The 13477-nt window shown below is 38.0% G+C and overlaps 3 protein-coding genes across 6 annotated transcripts; 2 read left to right on the top strand and 1 right to left on the bottom strand.

Annotated features, from left to right (window-relative positions):
* Positions 1-31: 31 nt before the first annotated feature.
* Positions 32-4378, top strand: LOC105279778 (probable ATP-dependent RNA helicase DDX23). 2 transcript variants are annotated; one of them, XM_011339793.3, is made up of 10 exons: positions 32-145; positions 232-870; positions 1098-1436; positions 1734-2156; positions 2300-2426; positions 2549-2672; positions 2826-2941; positions 3030-3290; positions 3394-3568; positions 3833-4056. In XM_011339793.3, exons 2-10 carry the CDS (start codon positions 302-304, stop codon positions 4054-4056), a joined length of 2358 nt encoding a protein of 785 aa, XP_011338095.1. In that variant the 5' UTR covers positions 32-145; positions 232-301. The 2 variants fall into 2 exon arrangements, with proteins under 2 accessions (XP_011338095.1, XP_011338094.1); XM_011339792.3 differs by having other exon boundaries at positions 34-870; positions 3833-4378.
* LOC105279776 (prostatic acid phosphatase) lies at positions 4250-11102 on the bottom strand. Of its 3 annotated transcripts, XM_011339791.3 has the most exons (8): positions 10966-11102; positions 6990-7069; positions 6503-6675; positions 6100-6198; positions 5771-6010; positions 5390-5575; positions 4916-5254; positions 4408-4584 (listed from the first exon to the last, which is right to left on the bottom strand). In XM_011339791.3, the coding sequence occupies exons 4-8, from the start codon at positions 6130-6132 to the stop codon at positions 4408-4410; spliced, it is 975 nt and encodes a 324-aa protein (XP_011338093.1). In that variant the 5' UTR covers positions 6133-6198; positions 6503-6675; positions 6990-7069; positions 10966-11102. The 3 variants fall into 3 exon arrangements, with proteins under 3 accessions (XP_011338092.1, XP_011338093.1, XP_026826917.1); XM_011339790.3 differs by lacking the exons at positions 6503-6675; positions 10966-11102 and adding an exon at positions 7704-7813 and having other exon boundaries at positions 4250-4584; XM_026971116.1 differs by lacking the exon at positions 6503-6675.
* LOC105279775 lies at positions 7912-12576 on the top strand. Its single transcript, XM_020031755.2, is given in 5 exon segments — positions 7912-10548; positions 10985-11284; positions 11349-11654; positions 11893-12059; positions 12351-12576. Coding segments are annotated over 5 exon segments (1188 nt in total). The 5' UTR covers positions 7912-10359.
* Positions 12577-13477: the final 901 nt, after the last annotated feature.

Here is a 13477-nt window from a genome sequence, read left to right as displayed (position 1 = left end):
TGAATCCTCAAATCGCCATCTGAAGACAGCGATCCAGTTGGCGTTTTAAATGCTTCAAGAAAGTGAGGTTGTGTTTGATCTACAGCTGTTGATTCACAGTTTACAAACGGATCAAAGAAAAATACGCAGTATCAGTTTGATAAAGGTACGGATCGTGTACTGTTTGGCTCCGTAAGAAATTATTTATTGGTTACGACAATTAACTTATTAATTCAGCAAACGAAATCCCAGTAGTTGCATTGTTTACGGGCGTCCTAACCTCGCTTCGTTTTACCGCTTCGAGTATCGTCGAGCGACTTAAATGCCACACGACAAGAAAACTACACGGCGGAGCCGGTCGCGCGAGCGCGATCGCGAGCGTGATCGCGAGCGACGTGAGCGACGGCGCACCAGGAGTCGATCGAAGGACCGCAAGAAGGACAGGAAGCGATCCAGGTCGAGGGAACGGTCGCGGGAACGGGATAGGTCGCGCGAGCGAGACCGGGAACGTTCGAGGGAACGCCGGGAAGCGAAAGACAGATCCAAGGACGAGAAGAAGTACAAGAATAGCCCGATACTTACCGGTGAGGATGACTCGAAGAAGGACCTGAAGAGCGACGGTAAGAAGGAAGAGGAAGAGGCAGAGGGGAAAGCCAAGCTGCCGCCGAAGAAAGAGCCATTGAGTCTGGAAGAGTTATTGGCGAAGAAGAAGGCAGAGGAAGAGGCTCGAGCGAAACCAAAGTTCCTTACCAAGGAGGAACGTACTGCTCTGGCACTGCAGAAGCGTCAACAGGAGGTTGACGCAATGAGGAAGCAGCAGGAGGAAAAATGCAAATCTCTGTTTCATAATGATAACGCTGGCAAGGACAGAGAATGGGATGACAGGGACAGGTATCTTGAAATTCATTTTTCAATAAACAATTTTATTATTCAAGTATTTTGTTAGAACTCAGTTAAAAGCTTGAAAACGTTGCCGCATTCCTACTTGGGATTAATTTGATTTAATTATTTATATTTTTTTAATACATAGTAAATAATCTAATAAATAAACAATTCGTTGTTATTCATCATCAAGGAATTATTTATAATAACGTTAAAACTATTATATTATTTTGTAGTAGAAGGCGAGAAGGGCCAGGACGTTCACGCGAGGAAGAAATTAAGGATAAGGATAAAGAAAAAGAAGTGGAGGCGATCAAGGAACGATATTTAGGCCTTATAAAAAAGAAACGGCGAGTTAGAAGATTGAACGATCGAAAGTTCGTCTTTGATTGGGACACTTCGGAAGACACCTCTGTAGATTACAACAATATTTACAAGGAGAGGCATCAGGTGCAATTCTTCGGTCGAGGCAATTTAGCGGGTATCGATATTAAAGCACAGAAGCGGGACCAAAGCAAATTTTACGGCGAACTATTGGAAAAGAGGCGCACGGAAGCTGAAAAGGAACAAGAAAAGTAAGTTTTATTGTCGAGTAATTAATTATGACGGAAGTGTCGCATTTTGCAGAGAAATAATTTTTATTAACACAAGCTCTCTTTCGACTCTTTTCTTTTTTATTTTTTCTATTTAAGTAACATTAATTCTTTTAATCAGTTAAATAAAAAAGAACATGAGAAAATTGCATTCCTCTTAAAATTTTTTGATTGAATTAAAATGTTCATTATCTAATTTGATTTATGTTTTGTGTTACTGCTATTATTAATTACGAGGATTTATCGTCTCATAAATAACATATTTTTTCTACCTTCAAGAATGAGATTAAAAAAAGTCAAACGCAAGGAGGAGAAACAGAAGTGGGATGACCGGCACTGGTCCGAGAAAGCCCTGAACGAGATGACCGAACGTGACTGGCGTATCTTCAGGGAGGACTACAACATCACGATAAAGGGCGGCCGCATTCCCGATCCTATTCGCTCGTGGAAGGAGTCCGGCTTTCCCAAAGAGATCTTGGACATCATTGACAAAGTAGGCTACAAGGATCTCACGCCTATCCAACGACAGGCGATCCCTATTGGTCTGCAGAATCGTGACATTATCGGTGTTGCCGAAACTGGTTCCGGAAAGACGCTGGCGTTCCTGATTCCGCTATTACTGTGGATCACCAGCCTGCCGAAAATCGAGAGGCTCGAGGAGGCAGACCAGGGACCCTACAGCATCATCTTGGCACCAACACGGTATCGATTGTTCCACCCTCGCTGTCTGTTACACATATTTTATTTCCAATTTTCATTCATACATATTTGATTGATCGATAATTAGATTTTTTTTACTATATTTCAATGTATAGATTTAATTGAATGTTGCGTTTACGTTGCAGTGAGTTAGCCCAACAAATAGAGGAGGAGACTAACAAATTCGGCCAACCGTTGGGCATCCGGACTGTCGTAGTAGTGGGTGGTCTGTCGAGAGAGGAGCAAGGCTTCAGATTACGAATGGGTTGCGAGGTATGTGTTACACTTGGATACTGCAATTATTACTGATCGAATTCGTGATCTCCTTTCAAATCGAATAATGCGAAGGCCATAAAAATAAAAGTAAACGTTTAATTAAACATTTTTTCCTCCAGATCGTCATTGCTACACCTGGACGGTTGATAGACGTTCTTGAAAACAGATATCTCGTACTAAATCAGTGTACTTACATCGTGTTGGATGAAGCTGACAGAATGATAGACATGGGTTTTGAGCCAGGTATGAGTTATAGATGTAAAGTTTATTATAAAGTTTATTATTTTGTATAATTTTAAGAATGAAATTAAAAATTGGTTTATATTATTTTTATCTTTTGGGAGTCCAGTTATACTAAATGTATAGAAAGATTATACATAATTCTCTCTGTTTCAGATGTTCAAAAAATTCTGGAATACATGCCGGTGACGAACCTGAAACCGGACAACGAGGATGCGGAAAATGAAGAGAAGCTCTTGGCCAACTATAACACGAAGAAGAAATACAGACAAGTACGAAAGTGTCGAGTTCCAAGAGACTTTAACATTGCATAATTTATCGTTACGTTTCTGAGTGATCTAATGATTTTTTTGCTTTCAGACGGTGATGTTCACCGCTACGATGCCACCGGCTGTAGAGCGACTGGCCAGAACATATCTGAGGAGACCGGCAGTAGTGTACATCGGTAGTGTTGGTAAGCCAACGGAGCGCACCGAGCAGATAGTCCACATAATGGGCGAAGCTGACAAGCGCAAGAAACTCATGGAGATACTGAGCAGAGGGGTCGAACCGCCTGTCATCATATTCGTCAACCAGAAGAAGGGCGCGGACGTTCTCGCGAGAGGCCTGGAAAAATTGGGCGTACGTAACTTAAGTTTCAAAGCGATAGATATAAGGTTGCTCTAAGGAAGTTAGACGAGAAAGAAATTGAAGAAGATATCTAACGTGTTCTGCTCTGTTTCAGTACAACGCCTGTACTCTGCACGGTGGCAAAGGCCAGGAGCAGCGAGAGTACGCCTTGGCGTCACTCAAAAGCGGAAGCAAGGATATCCTCGTGGCCACCGATGTTGCCGGACGTGGTATCGACATTAAGGACGTATCGATGGTCATCAACTACGACATGGCTAAAACTATTGAGGGTAAATAATTCCATTTCATATATATATATTTTTTGTTTTTTATATAATTCATACTAAAATTTGAGACCAAGATTCCTATTTTCGTTTCCTCAGCAAGATTAAATTGGTTCTTTATCTTTTCTCTAGATTCTAGTTTATAAATAATTATCGCTCAGTTTTACTCTTACTAATTAATTAGTATTCTTTCTTTTATCTGGTGATAAAAAAAGACTATTCTTTCTTATCTGGTAATTAAACATGATTTATTTGTCTGTCACTTTACAGATTACACACACAGAATTGGTCGAACCGGACGTGCTGGTAAAGCCGGTCTTGCAATTTCGTTTTGCACGAAGGACGACAGTCATCTGTTTTATGATCTCAAACAAACCATTCTCTCAAGCCCGATATCTACCTGTCCGCCAGAGCTACTTAATCATCCGGACGCTCAACATAAACCCGGAACAGTGGTCACCAAGAAGCGGCGAGAGGAGAAAATCTTTGCTTAATCACGTAATTGCGATTTAACGAGAGTCTAGCGTTAGTTTGATCAAAAAAGCCTAGAATCATTTCACGAAAAAGAAGAAAAGTGTAAAAGGACAATTCTATGAATCAGAATCATCGATCGAATTTAAGGAAATTAGACAACGTGGATTCGAATTTTCCGAACACTTTTTTCACGTTTTTTTCAAGACACTGAAATCTTTGAATTTATCTTTGTATACTTGAATGTAATTTACATCCAGTGATATAAATACGATAAATGTTTCCGACATTAACTATATGTAAATAATTATTTACAGTATAGATATAATAAAATTATTTGAATTATAACATGATGAATTAGAATTTCTTTATAATTATGGAGGTGGTGCAGATGGAGTTGTGTAATTGCCTCCGACCTTGCACTCTTCCTTCCAGTCTTCCGGTATCATTGGTGACAAGATCTTGATAAATTTGTCAAGAGGACACGCGACGGTGCATCCAGGTATCGTCATAGGATACGGTTCATGGACTGTCGTGTTTCTTAGAAATATCTGCAACAAAAATATTCTTATTCAATAATCGAATCACTAAAACTCAAATACTTGTCAGCCTCAGATTATAATATTTAATTATATTATAAATATAATATTCGAATACTTATATATAATATTGTGATATTTTATCAGAAAAATCGACACTTTTGTTGAAGAAAAAATTATAAATTGACTGCAAATGGCAAAATATTTAATATTACAGAAAGCCTTTGATCTCTCAAAGTTCCCAAAAATTTCAAAAATGTAAACTTTGAATACCTGTGATATTGAATAATTAAAACTTTTATGATACTTCAATGATTGAATTATTTTGAAAATTTATAGTTACTTGAACGTTCCAGTTGCCTTCTTCATCTTCGTGCAACTCTATCATCGTCATGATATTATAATATGGCATCTGATTGTACCAAATGTGCATCGTGTCGAGCAGAGCGACGATGGTACTGTCGTGACCAACGTACATAGACATTTTTCTCCTCTGGGGCTGGAGAGTACCCTCTTCCGCTGCTCTCATGTCGTCGGTGATCTTCTTCACCATGGGACCGCCTTTCAGCCTGCGAGACTCGTCGTCGTACGTATTTAGTTGCAATTCGTACAAAGTCAAAGGTATTAATTTATCGGGATAATAATTCTTCGTCCACTCTGGCAAAGTCAAGTTCATCTCATCCTGCAATTTCGAACAATGGAAATCGATTTTAAAGACCGGTCGATTTTAAAGACTTCGATTGAGGAGTCATGCAGTTTTAACTGCTCCGGGCTAATCAGTAAATTAGATCGTTGGAACAACGCTGTAATAAATTACCTCGGCCACCAACGTGCTGTATAGCGAGCTGACATCGTCGATGGTCCTGATCGGCATACCCGTGTAATTCGTGAGCTCCTCAAACAGCTGCTTGTAATCCTCTTGAGTCTTTTGAACTTCTGGCAAGTCGTAGACCGAGCTGCGTAATTGAGTGTACCTCGGACATGCGTTCCACACCAACATAAGCTGAAAGAAGATGAAGAAAGATATGTTTTTACGACAGAGCAAAACAACTTTCAGTCCACCGCTGCAATTGCGTTCTGCATTATGACGTCAGAGGCGAGCCTCGTGATTTATTCGCACTATATACATCGAAAAATAGATTAAAAAGAATTAAGTAGAATCTGGTTTGTCTGGTCAAATGTTTGCTGAGCGCTTTACCGTGTCCTCCGCACGTTCCTGATAGTACAGCGTGACTGGCTGCCAAGGTAGATCAGCCTTGAACGACTGCTTTTCGTTGGGCTTCCACAAAGAGGCGGAGAGCAGCAACGCTGACATCTTCGTGCGATCTACGTCGGTGGATTGCAGATGAAATATGTCGGGATGGTACGTGGTCCTTAGGAAATCGTTGTAACGTTTCCGCAGATATAGTCCCTGATCGTATTGGTTTCTTCTACCTTCCTGATTCGATAAAATGCACTTCAGCTCGTTTTTCTTCACAGATTTGTGCGGGAAACGATTCGACATTCGTCCGGAGAAGTGAAATTTACCTTTGTCAGCTGACCCCAGCCATAAGGCTCCATAGTATCGTTGATATGAGGGTCGTTCGGATAGGTATTCACCGGCGCCCTTTCCCCATGTCTCGTTACCTAAAAATCAGAGGATTTCGTGCATCACGCGCCATTCAATCCCGGGTTTCTCGGAAGCAAGTTAAGAATTTTACAGGCATTTCTCGCGAAAAATTTAACATCCTCCAATTTCGATGCTCGCGTCTCCAGGAGTTGTAAGATTCTTAACTATCATATTATGATCATATTATGAGCGATATGAGCCATAATGATGACAATAATCGATAATGCAAATATTAAGATATATTTAGCAGAGTTTGCTTGGCGAAGCGATTTGAAACACCTGAGTTATTGTAAGTAGGACTGAGATGAAGAGGATACATACAGAGAATTGTTATTCCCATGATAACATTAATCCCGGCGCAAATACAATTTAACTGCTCATCCGACTTTACAAGAGGGGTCGCTGGTTTGAAGAGAATGACTATGAGGCGGCATGAATTGATGAGGCGTGAGGAGATGTTTCGATCACATTTAAATCTGTTTTCTCTTTGCCTGCTAAAAATAGATAAACCATACAATGCCATACGTAAAATTATGTAACATGTATATTATACATATATAGAATATTTAATATATAAGAGTTCGTAAAAAATTGAGCCCCCTGTCTAAAGAAAACTAGCGTGAGAAATGATATCAAACAAATTAAAAAAAATTGTTTATTATTCTTACGAGTGCTAGATTATTCGCAGGAAATTATATTTCTTTAAAGATTATATCTTTGAAAATGAAAATGTAAATCTTTTAACTTGTATGAAAGTTGCTGCAACAATGTCGACGAACTTTTGTATGAATTTGATGTAGATATGTACCACTGTGACTAGTCGTAAAGTGTCAGTTTTGTGAACCGTCTTGCATTCCTCGCTTGTAGCTTCGGAGCGCAGAGGTATTCCTGAAACATAAAAAATGATACTTTTAACAAAGATAGACATTACGTAAGTGATAACACCGTTCTTCAAATAAAGACAATACGTTTCAAGCTACTTTTCAGTACTCATTTGTTATCAAACGATGTACGTCGATATCTACATCGATATTTAATTAAAATGTTTGCTTTTAGTATCTCATTATTGCGACAATAATTGTTTCATCATTTACTTGAAGAAAATCTACGCACATGTTTGTCGTCAAAAAAGAACGCAATGTAACACGATTATTCAAAACGAAGACGATTTGATAATGAAAACGTATTCTACGTGTACGAACAATGAATCGAAAGAGAAAATTATAGGAATAATTTTTTTCGTATTATATTTCAAATGTGCGTATCACAAAGAAGAAGAAAATGAACTTTCGTGTTTTATCAGATGTACATGTGCTTATTTATATTTCTGTAATAAATTAAAAATAATTTCTACACCTAATAGAACCTTAAAATTAATTTCCTGTACTTTTTACTGCTACAATCTATACACTTCGCATTAATAAGACATGTTGCCAAAGCTCAAAACTGTATCTTCTTTCAACAGTCTATATAAAATCGAAAGGAGAACGAAGAAAGAGAAAAAGACGAGAGAAAAGTATACCTAACGCCAACGTGAACAGTGCAAGGAGAGGAAGAGCTGTCGCCGGATGGATCATTCCGAATTAATCAAGGACCAACAGGGCTGGCCGGTCCGCAAATAGACTTGCGACAGTGACTGAAGCACGTGCGAACGTACGCGATCGTATACTGAGGGTCCGCAACACGTGCGCGTAAATAAAGTCACGCATCCCCACTCTGCGAAAAAGCTACTCGCGCTTTACGTTTGCAAAATAATTATTGTCACAACGTCAGTGGAACCTTATCACATCGCTTCATTGTCAAATCGACAAGCCATATTCAGAAGCGGAGTATCCATCGGAATTGGAAAAAAATTCTAAATATTTTAAAGCCTTTTTGGCTGCTTTCTCTTTCGCAAATTCTTCTGCAAATTTCGTGCTCTATATCAGCTTATAGAAGTTATTACATGTTGCATAAAAGAAAAAAAGTTATATAACAATATGCATGCACATTGCGCGCAAGTGTTAAGCGTATTGCGGAAATTGCAGAGAACGGAATTGCAGAGATCATGAAATAAGCTCCTAGTGGTATTGCTTATTCTATCTTCTAGATCTCAATTTTCTATATATGCGAACACTTTTAAGAATTTAAAATTGAAAGTCTCTTAGAAATACATTCCATGCAATCTGTTAGAATCTCTAATCTCTGCAATTTTTCTCTAAATATTAATCGAATATTACATAATTCTATTATAGATAACAATATAATAACAGTCACGCTCAATTTACGATAAATCATGACTGCACAGATATCAAAATTTTATGTTTTACGCTGTTAATTCGATCCTTCGCTTTGTGCAATCGCGCGTCAATTTTCAAGCTGCAATCATGCACAGAAAAATTCGTTAGCAACGTCAGCAAATAAAATCGAACGAGATGCGTGCAAGTTATGTGCAAGCATGACATGATATGGACGAGATTTTTAAATATTCTCACAACGTAAATATACAAAGTTATCTGAAATTTCGTTTTCACGAGATTATCGCCGAGCGTTTGCTAACTAAACATTTCTACATTTTTAATTATTATGTATACTTATATATATTTATTATTCGTAAAAATTTTGTAACATAATTTATACAATTCCTTTGTATCTATTAGGCTTTGGCTTTTTTTGCAAAATACATCGTGCATATCGTAGATAATATGCATACATTGATATGCACGTATTTATTGTTATAAAACTCTTTTTTATTTACGCTCACATGTTACAGCCTTGGCAATACGTATGCACGGTTGGCACGGTTGAAATCGTCACAAAAGAAATATGTTTCTATAATTTGCCAATAAAAGTTTTAGAATTTTGAATTTATCTCGCGGTTATTATTTCGTAGTTTGAGTTTTCATTTTTCCGTTCAATTATACATAATTAAACGAGACGTTGGAAATTTCTCGGCAATTAAGATGCATCGGAGAACGAGTTGGATTATTTCAATTCGAAGTTAATAGCCCCTGATTTGTGTTACCTTCGCATTGAACGATCGCGATAATTCTTCCATAAACTACATCTTTCATGAAAAACCATCTCAATTTACATTGCAACGCCGTTCAAGAATGTTAATTACTCATAGAACTGTTGGCACAGAAGATAATCACAATAATCATGATAATTAGTAGATATTTCACGTAATCGATCGATTAATAATTATTCCGCAAATTGCAAAAACAGACCTACGCATTACTTTTAGTGGATATTCCAGTTACTAGAATATATTTTTTATTCAAATTCAAATTTCAATTTTTTTATTCAAATTCTATATATACAATTGTATATTAATGGATTTTTAATCCTAATATCGAAATCATTTTTAATAATTTTTATCGAACTCCAATAACTGCAAGGTCAATTCTGAGTATTTCTCTCTCAAATTTCCGAATTCCACTTTGCCAATTCCCTGAAATAATTTTGTTGTTGACGATTGCGTATTTCTTCATTCTAATGACTCGAATCGCCGATGGTCGTGAGTGGAGATCTGCGTCGGCTGCGAGATTCCGGATCATAAGTGGATCATCACTTGTCTTTCGATGAATCACCAGGACGACCGAGATGCGCGCTTGTTAGGACGGCATCAGCCTGTCGCACGAGTTTCGCTTGAAGTGAAGCTTATGCGAGTGAATAGCCCGCGACGCTGAGACGCGGTGTAACATTAATCCCTCGGAAATCCAAAATCGCTTCAGCCGTGGATCACGCAGGCGAAGCCGGCCAGGCGGCGGTCACCAAGCACCGGAAGCCCCGGCGCAAGAAACCAAAAAACGCCGCCGCCGGCGACACTAAAGTGCGTTCCTCTTATCTTTTCGCGGAGCTTCTTCCTCGAGGTTTCTCCTCGATACAAATTTTATAATTTATAATCTATAACTTGCGCGTTCATGATAATATATTTATATTAATATTTATTGTGTAATTTTGAATTTCGACAATCCATTTTCTCTTAAACTCTCCAATTACAAAATGACAATTATTTATTATTTTTGCGATAATTTCAAGTTTTGATTTTCAATGAAATTAGAGACTTTGAGAATTCTAAATTAAATTTTTTTTCGAATTGTAAGATTTTCTTCAAAGGTTGATTAGTACAATACTTATTTCGACAAAATTAATTTATGTAATAATAAATTTATACATCTTTCAAGACGAAGGGAATGGCGAATACTTGCGCAGAATTTCGGAAGGAGATACACAAGTCTTTCGTTCTACCGACGATGCAGCCAACACCATCATATTCTATGACAACGATACAAAACCAGACTAGTTCAACTACAGCCATGCGACCTCGATCTCTTTACACTGCGCACAATTATCATCCTCAAGCCGAGGATCCAAACTTTCAAGTATAGTTACAATTTAAAATTTGTTTTATATCTAATCTCTCTTTATCCTTACTTTAAGCATGTATAACTTCATAATAACATAATAACGCCGAATTCTTAAATAATAACAAAGTAATTTGAAGATATTTGCATCAAAGTAATCAAGAAGTTATTAAAAAGAAAATTGATAAAAGATGGAAAACGCGAATACGAAAAAATCCTAAGAAATTTATTATATCCAAAATTTACTCATATATGCAAGACTTAGCAACGAAAAGTAAAAATTCTGTTTTAAATAACAGCAGCAAAGATAAGATAGTAAACAAAAATTCTTTTACAGCTTTTAGAATATCAGAAGATCGTTGACACGAATTATTAAAATTCAAAAGCTGATAGCACATAAAACTTTATATTGTTACTTTTGCATCCCTGACTGACCTTTATCCTGAATGATTAGCGATACAGCGAGCTCTCCAAGTACTTCGAGCCTCCTGCTGAACAATGGAGCAGCCTGGGTGGAGCGACAGGGTACTCAGGATCAGCAGCGATCTGGCGGCAGGCTAGGAAGTCGATCGGCGGGCCTTACTATGCGGCTGAGGAAGCCTCCATTTACACGGAGAATTGGAGGGAACACGATACCGACGCTGGTGTTGGTGGTGCCGTCGCTACCCCTCATGGTACCATATCATTGAGGCTGCACAACAGAATACGCGTGGACATGACCATTGATCGTGCTGTCAGAGTCATCAACTTCAAGGTAGCTTCCTGTAAAAATACATAAATTAATTAAATTATTAAACAAATTCCGCCTTCTTTTCTAGAACAATATTGTTCTGTCGCTGAGTGGTTCCGGAGCAGCAGCCGCCTTGCTACACCCCAACGGTAGGATATATCAGTATGGTTCCCGAGTGGAGATAGTTGCTCACGACGCGCACGGGAACAACAAGTTAGTCTAAGTTTTCTCATTATTTAAGCAACCACATTAATTCCGACCGGCTTACCCCACTAGGTTTGCGAAGATGTGGTACAAAGGAGTCAGTTTCACGTCGGAGCAATGCGCGCTCGTTTATCTGGTCGACACGGCTGGAACCAGGACTACTACGGATTCTTTTTCGGATATGAGCCAGGTAAATGTGTATTTAATGCTTTCGAATCAATTAGCTCTGAATTCTACCTTATTCTTAATTCTTATATCTTGCATTTCAATATTTTCTAAAGTTTTCCTATCATTTTTTTATTTCTCTAGAATTATTTTCTTAAATTTAAGCCTGTTGTGAACTTTTCCGGGAACATTAGTTTCGCAGATTCTTAAATTCTTAATTTCATAGATTTTTATGGACTTACTTCTCGATTAACAACTTGTAGGACTTCTCGCTGAGTGTCTTCTATTCTGGTTCTCGCCATGGACCAGCGTGCCTGCAGGAAGCAGCGGCACATCTCAGTACAGCACAGTACTGGCAAACGGAGGAAGGTGTCGAAAACTGGGTTATCAATAACGTCAGAGTATCTCAAACTCCCGACGGCCTTGTCAGGTATTTACAGATCTGTAAATTAAAAATCAATATTAATATTATTCACACAAGTTTCAAAGTAATTAATTTTACTTGATATTGAGTTAATATTAGCTCCATCGTTAGTTGATAATAATAAAACGTATATATAAAATTATATTACAGATTAAAAAATAATATATATATTTTTTTTCTATACTTGTGCTGCAAATTATTATACATACACATAAAATATATTTTGTTATGTACTGGTGTTGAAATTGATATCGATATCATGTATGATATACTGAATACTTTCGATATTTTCCATAGGATTGCGCGGAATAGTAATAAGTATCAGATGCGTACGTCACCCAGCAATGGTACAGCATCACTGACGACGCCCTTCTTGCACTGCACCGCATCCCTGGGCCAGACATCGCATCTGTTCGTACGTCGTGGCGAGCGTCGCATGCACTACGACGGCACTAGCTTCATCGTAAGAAATGCAGGACACAGCGCCGGCTTCGATGACAACAATCAGTTGAAGGTTTACTAAGGAAGAGCCTCGTGCACGACGCGACTCTTTGCTGGGATTTGCCTGCGAAAGAACATCGACGAGCGTGGCCAACTCTGATAGAACAGGTCGATGAGGCTCAATGTACAACAACGTTCATTTCGCACGTATAATGTATGCGTAAGTCTCGAATCACTTTGAAAACAACGGAAGATCGGAAGTGCTTGTAAATCATGAAGACCTTCTTGGAAAGATCAAAATTTTTCTATACATTTTGCAGAAAGATGTTATATAATTACTTCAACTTCTTGAAAATGCTCAATGTTCGACGCGATTTAATTGTACGGAAAATAATTCTCTTTCGTAAAAGATATGAGCGCACGCACTGTCACATTTTATCATTTCTGAAAGTTTTGTAGACCTTTATGATCTTATGATGAGTTCCTATCTGCAAGCAGTGTCCAAAGTGATTTGAAACTTTACGACAGTCAAATTTCTTAAAAGCTTAAGAAATCGAATCTATTCTATGAAGCACGTCTTCGTGAGTAGGATGAATAACTTGGTGACAGGGTCGAAAAGTTCGATACGAGACCAATGGTTTAGCTCACATTTTCAGGAACTTGAGAAAACGGAAATGAGAAAATTCAAATCATCACTTGTGTCACTTACAAGTTCCTAAAAATGAGTTTGACCACTGTTGCCTTACCATTTTTCAACTGTACTATGCTTAGAGATTTACTTGAATTTCATTTAGATAGAGTTTAGCAATTTCATTGAATTGTCTTGTCTGCCTAATTAATGCCCTGCCTGGTGTAACAAAACGTTTACATAAAAAGTTCAAGCAACTATATTTACATAAAATTGACAATTATTATGATCCGCCTGACGTACATTTTTGCAATAAAAATTGATGTCTCACGGAATTATAAATATATTTCCATAT

Source organism: Ooceraea biroi, chromosome 7, assembly GCF_003672135.1.
Source record: "Ooceraea biroi isolate clonal line C1 chromosome 7, Obir_v5.4, whole genome shotgun sequence".
Lineage (NCBI taxonomy): Eukaryota > Metazoa > Arthropoda > Insecta > Hymenoptera > Formicidae > Ooceraea > Ooceraea biroi.
The sequence above is the reverse complement of the archived record's forward strand: the minus strand, read 5'-3'. Positions and strand labels throughout refer to the sequence as shown.

Bases quoted from the DNA above. Each gene is read 5' to 3' on its own strand.
- LOC105279778 (XM_011339792.3), top strand. From the start codon at position 302: ATGCCACACGACAAGAAAACTACACGGCGGAGCCGGTCGCGCGAGCGC. The intron at 1,437-1,733 runs GTAAGTTTTATT...TCTACCTTCAAG, and splicing joins GCTGAAAAGGAACAAGAAAA to AATGAGATTAAAAAAAGTCA. The intron at 3,291-3,393 runs GTACGTAACTTA...GCTCTGTTTCAG, and splicing joins GAGGCCTGGAAAAATTGGGC to TACAACGCCTGTACTCTGCA.
- LOC105279776 (XM_011339790.3), bottom strand. From the start codon at position 7,758: ATGATCCATCCGGCGACAGCTCTTCCTCTCCTTGCACTGTTCACGTTG. The intron at 6,011-6,099 runs GTAAATTTCACT...TTATCGAATCAG, and splicing joins GCTGGGGTCAGCTGACAAAG to GAAGGTAGAAGAAACCAATA. The intron at 5,576-5,770 runs GTAAAGCGCTCA...ATCTTCTTTCAG, and splicing joins AGGAACGTGCGGAGGACACG to CTTATGTTGGTGTGGAACGC.